Source organism: Rhea americana, unplaced genomic scaffold, assembly GCF_003343005.1.
Source record: "Rhea americana isolate MKP2758 unplaced genomic scaffold, rheAme1 scaffold_8, whole genome shotgun sequence".
In the NCBI taxonomy this organism is placed as follows: domain Eukaryota; kingdom Metazoa; phylum Chordata; class Aves; order Rheiformes; family Rheidae; genus Rhea; species Rhea americana.
The window spans coordinates 2,329,854-2,344,676 of NW_028186978.1; the positions used below are offsets into that span (position 1 = coordinate 2,329,854).

Consider the following 14,823-nt stretch of genomic DNA (forward strand, 5'->3'; position numbering starts at 1 on the left):
AGACATTATTTTTTAATAATATTTAACATATTAAACATTGAAACACAATAGCTGGGAATTTATAAACATAGCGTTTACAGGCTCCAACAGCAAGACAATGTAGCCAAAACACAAACATAGATAAATGCCATATCAAATGTAGTACTGCAGGAGACACAAGATTTATGGATAAAGAAGATCCTACTTAGCATTGTCCCAGTATTCGCTTATGCCTGCAGCACTTCAACAATAATACAATATTTTTATTTACACTGTTCCACTTGTTGACATAAGCACTGGTTGCAAAAAATAAGCTAGTGACACTAAATATATCATCAGTGATAAATATTTCAAAACAGAGGTATTGTAGTAAGAATTTAAAGCTAGAAGAGTATTTAAAACTCCACTGAAACTTAATTTTGTGAACACACAAAATTAATGCAGAAGTGAATTATATTGTTTTCTTTTCTTCAATAAACTGCTTCTAAGTGTTAACACACCTGAAGCAGAAGGGTGAACAAAAATATAGGATGGCGGGGGGGAGAGAGAGAGAGGAAGAGAAAGAGGGAAAGCACAGGCACGCACATGGTACAGCCCTATTAAGGCTTTTTTGTACCACCTGATGAATGAAGAGCAAACATAAAACTAGTGTAAGTGTGTAGCCAAAACCCCCTTGTCATCATGAACTCTACCCTGGACTATAGTGAGCTCTGATATACAGCCCACCTTTGTGTTTTTCAGGCTCAACACAATGGGGGACTACTCACACAGAACGTAACTTAGAGCTATTCTTCTTCCCTTTCGACTCCACAGCTAGTGAGCAGATCATGGTTATACCAGACAGACAATTTTGTGGTCTCTAGCACTAGACTGCATTGGGTGYCAATTGAGCAGTCCTCAGAACCTGTCTCACTATTCACTATAGAAATGCTGGGATGTTTTAATTGTACTGATACGATTGGGTTCCACTACAAAAGTATTTTATCAGATTTATTCTATTACTGAAATACTTCTTTAAAGCCATGTTTTGTTTTCCTCTATTCACACACTGATTGGAGAACAATAAAAACAAACAGAAGAAAGATTTTAATAAAATCCTTTGAGCTGGGCTGAAGTAGGGAGCCTTTCAGCAGATCCTTTACTTTTGTGCATCCTGACACCAAGTTCCACAGAACYCAGGGCACGCTTAGCCATGACTATCAAGCAAAGACTGAGCTAATAACACCTCAGTAAAATATCATGGTCTTAGATCAYACAGTCTAGCACACAGTAGATAAATTATGCTAAGTGCTTCCAGGCCCTACTGACAGTTACAACTCTCAGATCAGTCCTGCATTTTCAAGGTTTACTAAATTCACCTGGACAAGAGCAATTAGGTTACACCTACATATTACTGAAACTTAAAAYAATATCTAATTGAAAAAAAATACATTGTTGAGTCTAGATATCTATTATCTTTGCAAATGCACTGCTCTCTCATCAAGGTACAAGAAATATGTTTTTACACAGGAATCACAAGAGCAGTTGTTCAACAGTATGTTCTAAAACAGCATAAYCAGTCTGCAGCGGCCAAATTTGGAGGCCAGCTTAGCACTGCAGCATATTGTATTCCTTTTCTCCACAACCAATAGAAGCAGCTCTGCTTTACAAGAACAGACAAAAGAGCAGGTCTACACATGCTTTTTAAGAGTTAATAAGCAGCTTCAGGGCACTAACTATTGTAATGCACTGTGATGGTAGCTTTGCCTTTCAACAAGTAGTTCAGACTAACTTTACAAGCATTTAAACCATCTCCTATAACTTAAAGGATCCAATTACCTGCAAAAAAAATGTGTGAGCTTGAAGAATGTGAATAAAAGCTCCACTGGAGAACACACATGTCTTTAATAACTCTGTCTTACAGTTAGTTAACTGTACGGCATGTTTTATTGCAGAGTTATTACTGAAGATAAAATTACCATTATTCATCATTTTCTTCCTGCCCTTACCCATCACATCAGTGGTAGTGAAGGTCTGCAAACAAGGAAGCTGGGTCTGGACCAATGAAGGAGGAGGCACACTCAGAAAAAAAAAATCTTTCTCAAAAGAAGACTGATCCAAAGCCATTAAAGCCAGTGGAAGAGCCGGGATCTGACCCCACGCATTACGCTACATCCCTATGAAGCAGTACATACATCTTGAATATAATGATCTTACTTTCCTTGTCATTTTTCCCAGTGAGGTTCCCTACCCAAACTGCAGCAAGAGAAAGGCAGGATATTGGACAGGAGGAAAAAGCAAGAAATAGTACTTGCATCTGAAAGAAACCAGAAAACAAGAAGTTTGCCAAAAAGCCAAGCTATAAGGGAGAAAGTGCAGTAACAAATACAAGTCTCACAGTATATGAAAAGCTTTTACAAGCAACGAGGTGGCATCAAAGACCCAGAAGTTGGATTCTTAGACAGAATAAACTCACATAGTGCCATCAGTTGAGATGGATTCAGTTCACATAATTCCTTTTGCCACATAAAGTTAGGGCCATCTTCGCATTACTACCCAATTATTATACCAGGTTAATCAATCATAAGCATGCATTTCAAAAATATATAGTATAATATATCTATTTAAAAAATGTGTCACATATTTAATTCAAAATAATGTTTAGCAATCTTTAAACGCAATCAGTGAAACATCCTATTGAAACACATTAACACCTATTTAAAACTTGGTTTTGGAGACAAAAATCAAAAAGGGTTTCATTTCCACCCCTCCATCTTCATCAAGGAGTCATTTTACTAAAATTTTCCTATTGCCTATCTCAAGTCTTCCTCCATTGTAAATACCCGAAACTTTCTGTTCTTTTCTCATCCCTCTCCTGATTGTCTGCATGTTTCTGACACTGCAGGCTTGCTGACATTCCACCAAACTTGTTGGTGTGGTCACAAAGCATAAGGCASTGTTACATGGAAATGCAAATTCAGGTCTCAGAAGCAGACTAGCTAGAAGAACTAGGAGGCTGCACTCTGCTCTTCAGAGCAGGGCTAAGTAATGCACTGAATTATGTTACTGTTCCAGGAAGGCTTTTCAGTCTTCATAAAGCTCTAAGTTTCCAGCAATCACACTGTTATCTGAGGTACCATGCTGCTAGTTGAGGTAGACAACTTAAAGCTGCAGTCACACCCTGGATTACAGAGCAGCAATATTTTTAGGGTGACTGATGAGCATACCTCTTCCTCAGTTGTGTACTGGGTCATCAGAGTTTTTACCCGCTCTGTCATTTTCTCCCAGTTGAATTCCATTTTCTGCCTATATTTTAAAGTATTTCAACAGCAGAGAAACAAGTCTTTTTTCTTCTTTTTTTTTTTATGTCTCTAATTTTCTCATAGAAACTCTTACCCTAGCAAATCAAATGGGAGTTAAGCATTTAGAAAGACTAGTTGTACACTAGATATATTCTAAACATCTGGCTGAGGTTAAAGCAAGTATATTTGTCTTTGTTCACAGTCATAAATGTACCTAAAAGAAGGTGCGAACTTTCTCTAGCATAAATTCCTCCAGGTACAAATTTATAAGCAGTACACCACACACAAAAGAATAATTCAAGAACATAGGCAAGCATGGCTGCAGTCATGGCTTTCCCAGGATGCAGACAGCTAATGAAGTGACCAGCCAGCTGAGGCCACACACTCATAGTAAAGACAGCAAGAATGCTGCCTGCAACAGCAGCGCTCCAGGTCTGTAAATAAAGGAGACCAGCCGAAGATGTTATACCTGTGAAGGGACAGAAAAGAACAGAGTGAGTTACAGACAGCTATATTATCTGCCTTCTTGTTATCCACAGTCTCTCTGGAAAGAAAAAGAGAGTTTGGAAAATGCAAATTTGCTCTGCAGCCATAAGAACTGCTGCACTCTAAGGATGTTTCTTCCCTATAGCCAAAGCCAACCTCTAACTTTTCTCAACACCTCATTCTCTTAAAGATTATTTATTCAGTTGCAGATAGTACAGCAAAAAGACTGCAAAGAAACATCAGCAGGGGCAAAATCCAAACAGTCTTAGCTTTCTCGGCACAGTAGATGGATTACGCCATTTGTAAGGAGTTAACAGGTACTTGCCTGTTATGAACCTGCTCTGATAGAATAGACAAAGAATCAAGTGGGTTAATGTGAAGAGAAAATATTCCTTATATTCCTTTTCCTGACTTCCTCTCCCCTTTAGATAACAAAGAATGGTTATCTTTCTGTGCATCATATTTTTTTTTTTAACCAACTGCAAGATTTTTAATTTGCCACACTGTCTTTGACTACAACAGGATTTGGCCGCAAGAAGAACACTAATAACCGCAAAAATCATTTATAACATGAGAACTTCATTTTAAAACTTTGTTGTACTTCAGTAAATATTTTATCTACAATAATTTTCACGTTATGATAGCAAGTATGTAGAAAATTGTTAGTATTTTACTCTTACACTAAGTTCTGAGCACACACAATGCTTGATAAAGTTAAATCATTCTGTACTTGTTTTAAATTAGCAATACATATTCATCAGAAATCAAATGTTCATATTCACATTTCAATTAGCACACACATTTCTTAAAACTGCCACCTGCATCACAAGGTAAATTATTAAGAAAACTGCTTGTTTAAGCATTGCTAGTTCTTGTGGCTTTATTGCAATCTTCCTGATAGTCAATATTTTATTTTCACTCCTGAAGACAAGTAATTCTGGGGGAAACTGACTCTGCATTAAGTTTCTAGTCTTCAAGATTGTGGAGAATGACTTGAAAGTGTTGGCTCCTAAACGCTCCAAAAGAGAGTTAGGGGAAAAAAATATATATTTTTTTTCTTAGGTCTCCATATTTTGAGGTCCTGATTTATTTTTAAACTTTGCAGGAAGCATTGCRTTATCTTCTTGAAATTAACACCTACTAACAATTAGTTAAGGTAAAAAAATTAGATTTTTTTTTTTTTTGACAATGTTTACATCAGTAAGATTAACTCAGATGGGCCTACAAATTAGGCTGAGCTGCATCCAGCCATGTTGAGAAGGTATGGAAAAATTACCTCTGCACAGCTTAAGAGCAGGACAAGTCCCTTTTCCTCCAACCTGCTCCACAGCTTCCACAGTATAGCTGTACTCCTCTCCCCCCCACAATGGATGTCAAGGTCCAGTAGACCCAGATCCCTTTACCCACCACCCTAAGCCCACTATATTCAAAAACACATTGCTCCAGCAGAGCTGCTTTGACGTTCACACTATTTTACTGCCCAGAGATCTTGGCAACCAAGGAGATGAGAGATAAGCTTGCCCAAAGTGAATTGCTCATTAAATTACAAGTTACTGTGCCTCCTGCAGAATCCAGAGCTTAGTGTGATCTCAGTCCCATAACCCCAGACGTGGCCTTACAAAATACAGCAGGTGAGAACCGAGATGCTACTCATGGAAACAGACCTCAACAGGTCTCAACTGCTCTCAAGAGAGCAATGCTCTCTGTGTTAGCCTGGAGATCTGCCCTATAAGCCTTAGTCAGCTAGTCAGACACGCATATACTACAGTCAGACACAGAGAAAAAGAAAAGTTGATTAGCAATCGACTATTTCGGCATGGTGGAATAGACTCCAAGGGCATAAATAAAGGGAGTAAGGAAATAGAAACAAAAAATTCTGCTCATGATTTTCACCTACCTATAAGAAACCAGGCAAAACTGGTGACAGAAGACCAAATCCAGAATGAAAGCATCAATCCAGAAGCCAGTCCCAACAGAACTATACCCCTAATACAAAAAATAAGGAAAAAGAAATAATTCACAAAATAACTTCCAGACATACAAGCAAGGATGCTTGGTAATATTTTACAATCCTTTTGTTTTAGGTAGCTCTCATTTGAGCACAACGTATCTTTATCTCAGGCTGCACTGCTTCTCTCCCCTTGGTAGTGAAACCAAAAACATCCAGCTGAAAATATCAGCAGTTTATTATAGCATATAAGTGAACTGTGTTCAGCAGAAGCTCTACATGGAAACATTRGTATAAAAGGAAAAAAAAAAAMCTCAGGTAAAGTCAGAGGGAGGAATCTACCCTGAACAGAAATATTTTCTTCATTTCAAGAAGGGGACCCCACAGCAGCTGGCAAACTTGGAGAGGTCTGGGTGCGCTAACCCCACATTATCAGCTACCTCACCTGCAGCTACACCAAGTTGACTGTCATGGTAACTAATCTAGTTTCCATCTAGATTTTGGAACTTGGGTGAGCAATGCACAGCATTAGGACCAAATTCTCCCTAGCCAAAACTCCTACAAAAGCATGACACTTAATATTGCACACCATTTATTGTTTGTGTCTACATGCATTTCCAAAGTGATCTAATTTCCCATCACCTTCCCACTGAAGTCAACTGCTAGATTCATTTACTGCATATGCATTCACTTCAGTCATAAATCCTTGATCCTCAGTTTTAATTAAAAAAAATGTTTTGCAATGTGGCAATGCAGATTTTATTCTTGCTGAAATTAAAAAAAAATCATTCTGGATTTAAAGAATCTTAACATTTATTGAGATAGAAGCAATGCTCAGAGATATCTGATAATATGAATGAATGAGAATGATTTAGAGAATACTTTCAGGACCCTATTCACATGCTCTATATATGAAGTACCTTGTACTCACTTTATTCTACATGGGTTCTTATACTATTCCCGTCTGTTACATGAGCTCCTTCCAATATTGCATTAACTAATTTGACATAATTGCCCTCTCCCTCTGCAAAAAATAAGTGAAACTGAATGTCTTGATCTGGTTAAATTTTAATTTATGCCACCCAATGTGGCATTGGCTTTTGATTACTATTTTGTTCAAATAATAAAAACTCACACCGCACTTACCCATATGGATTAGGATCTGGGCCTGTATGTGGATGCCCACTCACTGTCCACCTAGAAACTAGTGAGACCTCCCCAAATATCCACACAGTGAGGAACATGAGGCTGCCAAAAGCAATTCCTGACAAAAGCCAGTTAGGTGGGGAAACAGTTCCCCTAACTGCATTATCAATCTTACTTGCTTCTTTTTTCTTCCTGTCTCCACCTAGAATACAGATAGGAATACAGCTGAGCAAAGCATCAAATCCTATTAGAAAGGGTTATTAAGAAAAAGACATAGCCAAGATCACAACATTTTCAGAATAAATTACCGGCTCAGACACAAAAGCTAACTTATCTGATCTTTCCTGATAAGAAGAAAAAAAATCTCTAATAACAGATTACACAGACTGTCAAAAAAACTACTCACCTAAMGTGCAAAAAAGACAACCTGCCCATATGATTATTTGTATTATTGGAATTTAAATCATTAAAATGCCTTTGAAAATCAGTAGAAAAGTTATTAACATTTAGAGGATTCCATTCTCTGAAACTCTAAACTCTGACAAGAGCAAAACCTGACACTTCAGAAGAAGCCAGAAATAAACTCCTTTTCCTCTCTTTTCTCTGCAGTTTAGATCCTCTCTTGTCTGAGGAGAAAGTACTGCCTTTAATTSTATAGATCATGCTGTTCTGTCAACTAAGAATAGTATTTTAGAAAACAGAAAGAACACTCATGATAATATTTACATTAGTAAAGTTTGGGGTTGTTAAAGATAACTAAACACAGGATAGATATTTTGTCTACAATTATAGTACTCTAAGGCAAAGAAATAGACCATACTTTTTATTATACAAACAACATAATTTTATATTCCTATTGACAAAAAAGCTATTATTGTTGGAAAGCGTTTCTTGAAACATTAAATATTACTGGAAAATAAAAGTACTGAAGACAATGTTTTAAATACAGGCATCCAAAATTAGATACCACAACTTATAAATAAAAATTATCAGATTTCCAGATATGTTTAGAGACATACCTCTGATGCCAGTGACACATTCTCAGCTTCCAGGCCAAAATGCACTATCCAGAGTTTAATACAACAGACTTCAAGTTTTGGGGGGTGATAGAAAAAGCACATGACAGTTTCTGTGCTTTTTTGTGACTCAGATTTCAGACAGTGTGGATACAATAAGAAGTCACAACAAAGCTTTTAACAGCTCCCAAGCACTCCTGAAAATAATTCCTCTATTAGACGTATCTGTTGGATGATACTGTGGTGTCTTGTTGTCAGTATTCATTTATGGAAGTGTGCATTTACCAATCACACTATAGCTGCAGTGCATTCCCTTCCTAATTTGCAGTGAAAGCTCTGGCTGATTTTATGTCATGCAACATGTAAGTCTACACACAATACATAATACAATTTATACCCATTTACACACACATAAGGTCTTCTCTTTCAATTAATTAATTCAGGTTATACTGAGAAAGCTAAGGATTTAACATGAGCTGCCTTAGTTATCCATCCTAACGTAGCTGTTTTCCTTGGCAACACTACCTCCACGGTTTTTAAATGGGATTACCAGCCCTTGATGTTATGTCACTGTGCAAAGACTCCAAGAATTCAAGCAAATTTTCAACAAGACATCTTGTCGCCTCCTCCAATTCTTCCTGTTTATTTTCCCACATCAGTTGTTCCTCACCTTTGTCCTATCTCCTCTCCCCTGACAAAGGATACACACTGGCAGAGAAATTGAAAGAGCAGACTGAGTTAAGAAAATAACAGAGATATCACAGATGTTTCATGCTGGGGAGAGGATAACCCATTCTGGTTTTACAAGTCTAGGTTATTCTTCTGCTTGTCTAACTSCTGCATTATCAGTACTGAAATTAGCTCGCAGTTCCAATACCAATTTATTACAGTTTGTATGAATTGTAGCATTGATTCTGCCATTTGTCAGGCAGATGAAAGTATGCCATCACTTGTAAGGTCTGCAGCTGGGCTCATGCACCAGGTATGTATAAAACAGACTGTACTTCAAACAAACAAAATACAACAACAGTGACACATACATAGGTATGCCTTAGGGCATTTCCATAACTAAGCTGAACCTTCTTTACTGCAATACACTTACCTGAATAAATTTGCTCCACTGCTGCTATAAAACCAAGCGTCAGTATGACAGTATTGGCAGCTTGTGAGCTCCAGACTGGGTTTAGCGATGTATACCAGATTCGAAGAACAAGTAGCATTATCTTGCCTAGAATGAAGCCCCATATCTTGATGAACCTGTAAGAATCAGTTTTCAAGAACTGATGCATTTGAGAGGAAAAAAAAAATCTTTCTTACTAGAAAAAAAAAGAACGTTTTTAATACAAAAAGAAGTCATTTACAATCCCATCAATGTAAAAAAGAATACCTTTGTAAACTGTTTCCTGACCACCAGGTTACTGTTTGAAYCAGCAATGAGGAAGAAACACCTGCAGCCAAGATGAATAGTCTAGTTGAAGCACTTGGTGCCTGATACGATGCTAAGCTTCCTACAAACAAACACACACGGTTTGCTTTAATGGGCAATAGAGATCAGATAATAGGATTTCCTGTGCATTAGTTCTATCTTTTCCGCAATATGAATGACTACACATTCATCTGAGAACACATGATACTACATATTGTTAAACAAACTGAAGACATGTATATAGAGTCATAGAATTGGTAAGGTTGGAAGGGACCTCTGGAGTCCCTCCCCAACCCTCAAATGAGTGGTCCATACAGGAACTGAACCCATGATCTTGGCATTATTAGCACCACACTCTAATCAGTTGAGCTAAATCTAACCCTCAAACGTAGGCATGGATCAAAAATGGGTACACGTCACTCGCATTATAGCAGTTATCATTTTCAGGAAAAAAAACATAGAGAGATTATCCAAGACTGCAATTATCACCATAGTTTAGATATTAATGGTAATTGATTCCATAATTACATATATGCATAAAATATCTAAGCATACTCATGCCTCTGAATAGTGAACTTAAATAACTTAAAAGCCATAAAACTTGAGGTTTATCCTTTCTAGGAAGAAACAGTCAGCATATATCGCACGAAGTTTAATAGGCAACTAGCCTTACTGGGTGAGAAGGCTTTCTCTAGCCCAGTATCTAGTATCTGAGAGTAGTCAATAGCAGCCTGTTTCTTGCTACCAAAGACTCCCCCAGCCCCTGGAAGAGACTGTGCATATGCAACTCTGTCACCTCCCAAGACACAGTGAACCCACCTTTACTAGCAGCTTAAATTCAGCCACCAAGTTTCCAGTTAAGTGACTACTGGTCACACATACTCTCATAACTCCACAGTTGGAGTGGCAACTTCTGATCCAGGACTGAAGCAGCAGGAGATGCAACATCTTTTGTTGTGAAACATTTGTTAAGCGAACATGAGTCAAACTTGAAGAGTCTTTAAGCAAGGAAGGATAGAAATAGAGCTGCTGACTCATGATCTCTGGCAATACATGCTAGGAATYCTCCAACTGTCTATTTGTTCATTCTGCCTACAGCAAAGATGGCGGAAAGAAATCAAYAGTCGTTTAGGTCACTAACTATAGCAAAGATGTACTTATGTGGGCTTTACCACAGGTTGTACAATGCACACTGATTTCAGTTGCTAAATTGTGCTGAAATGCCCAACCCTGTCTCATCAAATCTTTCAGCACTTGCGCTAGCCAGATTAAAGCTAGTGTGGGTTTGCCTACTTATATTGCAGACACACCTTCAGGTGAGGTAGCACACCCAAAATGTAAATATATCTATCCAAACATGCAAATATTCTCTGTGTGTTGTCTGGAGATATAGACACAAATGGACATGATTATAGAGGACTTGTTTTTTTAAAAACAACCCATAAACTTCAGCAGCATGTAAAGATATAGAAATTGAAACAAAAGCTTCAGAGAAAATAAAGCTTCTTGAAATGCAAAAGAAAAAAAAAGTGAAAGAAAATGATACATAAGGGATGAGTCTTTTCTATCCAAAATATGAATCCCCAACTCCCTAAGTATTCTGGTTTTAGTCAAGCATGAAGAATTCTCAGGTTTTTTATTGTGAAATTAAAGACTGAACATTTCCAGTAGAATAGGCTGAGGTATGTGTGGGTAGATAGTTCTCCCTGACATTGTTTAAAAAAAGCCCCAGAGGAAGGGCATGGCCTTTCTGAAAAGGGAGAAAGATCAAAAAGAAGAGAAAGCAAGAAGTATCCATGTATGAAGAAGAGAAAGTAGAAATGGTTGAAGAAAAGGAAGACAAGAAGCATGGTAAGATAAGACAAGAAGAATTTAAATGACAGGACAGAATGATGAGAAGTAATTGAAAAGATAAATACGGAAAGACCTACAGTCCAGCGCTGCCTGTGCAAGAACACCTGGACAGCCTGAAGTGGTCGAAGGACCAGCAATAGGGAGGCAAGTAAAGACTGACAGTTACCACTGGCTGATAAATTATTTGCTGGAGACAAAGAGGGTTAGGAAGATGCTCTTACATCATCTTCCCCAAACATTGAGGTTCACCACAGAGTAACAGTAAGGAGAACAGAATGAAGACCAGTAGGGCTGGCAGAGAATAAGGTGCAGACTGGACAAGGGGCGAACAATACTGGGAGTTTCCAGGAGACAGCACATGGAGTGTCCAGGAGACAGCACATGGGGACATCATTGCTGTGGGTGTCAGACATGCCCTAGGCAGGAACAAAGGCGATGTCATATCTGCATACAGCAAACCTCGAGTGAGCACTGGCTGAGGATGGCAACAACTTAAGTATCTCCAGTTTCTCCAGCACRCAGCTGGAGTCCTTCTATTATAACCTCCATTAATACACTCCAGATGCCTATGGGAGGCACTAGTTCTTTTTTGTTGTTTTTTGTTTGTTTGTTTGTTTTGTAGTTAATCTCTTCAGGAGCTTGTGATGCATGTAAGAAAACAGACATAGACAAACAAGTCTTATATGCCACTACAGGCCTGTCACTGTTTTTCATTTAGCAGAACAAGCATTACAGAGATCTAAGCAATTTCCCTATCTCTTCAGGCAAAGTGTACTAGTAAGCCCAGCACAATGATCTCAAGGACTATAAATAAATCTTAAATGATACTCCAAAAATCACAGCAACATAAAATTTGCCATGAAAGAATTCAGAGTGCAATCTGAAATGCTCAAACTCATTACTAGTCTCTAAATTAACAGAGATTGTAGAAACCAATGCCCYGGACCCTGCTGCAGAAAACTTGATGGAAAACTGCTCACTGAAAAATTTACTGAGAAAAGAAAAAAAAAGTATTAAGGTGGATATGACAAAAAGGGTAAAAAAAGGAAGAAAACATGCTTCAACTATGTATCATCTGAACAGATGATACTAGTAAGCTGTGTTCAGTTCTGGTATTTTTTCAAAGATAAAGAATAAAAATTCTAAAAAAAGTAATGAGACATGCAGAGACATGCAGAGAAATTAAGAAAGATGTCTTCTACTGATAAAAGAGGAAAATTATATAGAAACCAATTCTCCGATTATCAGGTTATATTGATAAATGAGGAGCCAGGAATCATTGCTTCAGAAAAAGGCAAGTCACTACTGGTCAGCAGCATTTTACCTCATGCAGGATAGAAACCCTTCGATCTTCTGAGTTCATTCAGGTGCTGCAAACTTATTAGCAGTAACTCGCTTCTGAGCTAGGCTGCAGCTACCAAACCATCAAACTTGCAGAAAATTAACGAGAGTTAAGACCTGCACCAGTTAGCTGAAGACCTAAGAGGCAAGCCCAGATGAAATGCTGCTGGAGGGTAGAGAGCATTTAAGCAGGCACTGGTGTAAGGAAAAGCAGTGAGCAAGTACTGGAGTCTTGATTTAGGGAGGAGCACATAGGATGAGTAGCAGGAAGTTTCATCTTGAGTTTAAGATCAATCTTTATTCCTGTGGAACTGACAGAATATGAGAGTTAGCTCATGTTCATGGTGAGCCTATAACCCCACCAATAGGCTACAGGCATACAAATACATTTAACAAAAAAAAAAAAAATGTATCCCAGTGCTTCAAAAAGCTATTAAAAGAAACTTTTACCCAAGGTAGATTATTTTTACAATAGCCCTAGATTGCTCTGTAATATTTGATCTCTAGCCATTTTGAGAGACAGAACTGCCATACAAAAAAAAATTTTGCTCTGCTGATTTCTATGTAATATTAAAAACTTTTTTTCCCATTGGTCATGATTTATACCAACTTAAAAGCTTCTAGAAATATAACTGAAGTGAGACCTGCCTTTAATTATGCAGTACTATTCTGGAAAACACCACCATGAATTCAGGGAATACTCCTCTGCTTGTATCTAAAAGTTTAAAACAGGCAGGATTTGTGAGGGAGGAAAGAACTTTTATCCCTGCATCTTATCAGAATCATTTGGTACTTAAGGCAATTTGGAATGTTTATTCTAATGCCCAGATACCAAGATGGAATTTATGGTACACTATAGTGAATGCTTACTTACCAACCATAGCCAGTCTCAGAAGAGCTAGGATATACTTGTTGTTAGCCAGCGTCCAAAAAGGACCAATTATCAAAAACACTGGAGACAGGAATGCAACAGCAAAAATTTCTAAACCAGTGAGCGCCAGTGTCTGAAGGGGGAAGTAATAGATCATCGGTGGCAGTGCATGGTAAAGAGACCAAGAAATATAACCTAAAAAAGTAAAGAAAAATCATGTATTTTCTGCAACATGGTTTCCTGGAGACTACCTAAAAAAAACCTTTATACTTCAAAATGTAGGATATTAAATATATCTGAAATTAATTCAGGTAATAATAGTAAATTTCTAGGAAGAAATATTCACTATTTCAAGTTAAATAAACATATTTTTCACAGGAACTAGAACAATGAGAAAAAAACAACTCTTCTCCCACTCAGAAAGTAGTCCTTACGTTGAAGGAGGCATGCTCAGTCATGGAAAGCAATAATGTTCAGCAGGGGCAACACTGACTAAATAAGTAATCCATCCACAACCTTGGGGCTCCTTGGAGGCACATCGGTGGCTAGGTGAATTGTTCCAGTAAGTTGGGACATTCCTGCTCCAAGGTCTTATCTTTTTTGGCCTGAAAGGGAGGTCTGCGTGGCTGTAAGCATGACGCCGCTCCACTCCCCCGTGCGCAAGTGCTGTGCTGTGGTTCCTGCACGTTCTGCAGGAGATGCAGCACGCAGCCCAGCCCAAGGCCCACTCTCCCAAGGGCAAGAGGCCTGGTGATCACCCTCCACCTTGCACCTTGTTCAACACAGCACAGCACTTTAAGGACCCATTCTACAAACACAAGCGCAAACATTTAACTGAAAGCAGGCAATAAATCCTAGACTCATCAAACAGTTAAAAGGCATTCCAGCATATAGAAATTAAAAAACAAATAATAATAAAAACAGTACGGTGCAGTAAAAACCAAGAATGCCAACCAGTGACCACTGCTTTATTCACTGCCAATGGAAGAGTTTGTTTGGAAGCTCCCGGAGGGCGCAGCACCTCYGCACGCGCGCTAAGCCAGCGCTGGCAGCTGGGGAGCGGCCGCTTGGCCGGGGCCCCCCAGGCGCTCGGAGGGGCACGGGGCGCGCACGGCCCCGCCGGGCCCCCGCGGCAGGGGCCGAGCCGGCACAGGCACAGCCGCAGCCCGGGCAAGACGGAGCAAGCCTCCCGCGGCGCGATATCGGCGCAGCCGGCTGTGCACGGCGCGTTCCTGACGGCGCTGCGGTCCGCGAGCAGCAAAGAGAGCCGGCGGCCGCCGGCCGTTAACCGCCGCCGGCCGTTAACCGCCGCCGCGCAACGGCCGCGCGCAGCCCCCGCCGCCGCCACCTACCCAGTAGGGTCTCGGAGAGCGCGGCCTTCCACAGGGGAAGCATGGCTCGCAGCGGGACGAGCCTCGCAGGAGCGTCGTCCCTCCGCCGCCGGGCCGAGCCGCGGGCGGCGGCGGCGCGAGGGG

General features: G+C 39.4%; 1 protein-coding gene across 1 annotated transcript in view; it reads right to left on the reverse strand.

The window, feature by feature from the left end:
• The window catches only part of CWH43 (cell wall biogenesis 43 C-terminal homolog), a 31,340-nt gene extending 16,534 nt beyond the window's left edge, over window positions 1–14,806 (reverse strand). The window contains exons 1-7 of the mRNA XM_085322742.1: window positions 14,701–14,806; window positions 13,352–13,543; window positions 9,244–9,364; window positions 8,959–9,113; window positions 6,841–7,042; window positions 5,644–5,732; window positions 3,475–3,729 (exon numbers count right to left, since the gene is read on the reverse strand). Coding sequence (XP_085178868.1) covers window positions 3,475–3,729; window positions 5,644–5,732; window positions 6,841–7,042; window positions 8,959–9,113; window positions 9,244–9,364; window positions 13,352–13,543; window positions 14,701–14,743 — 1,057 coding nt within the window. The 5' untranslated portion in view covers window positions 14,744–14,806. The remainder of the gene's footprint in view (window positions 1–3,474; window positions 3,730–5,643; window positions 5,733–6,840; window positions 7,043–8,958; window positions 9,114–9,243; window positions 9,365–13,351; window positions 13,544–14,700) is intronic.
• Window positions 14,807–14,823: the final 17 nt, after the last annotated feature.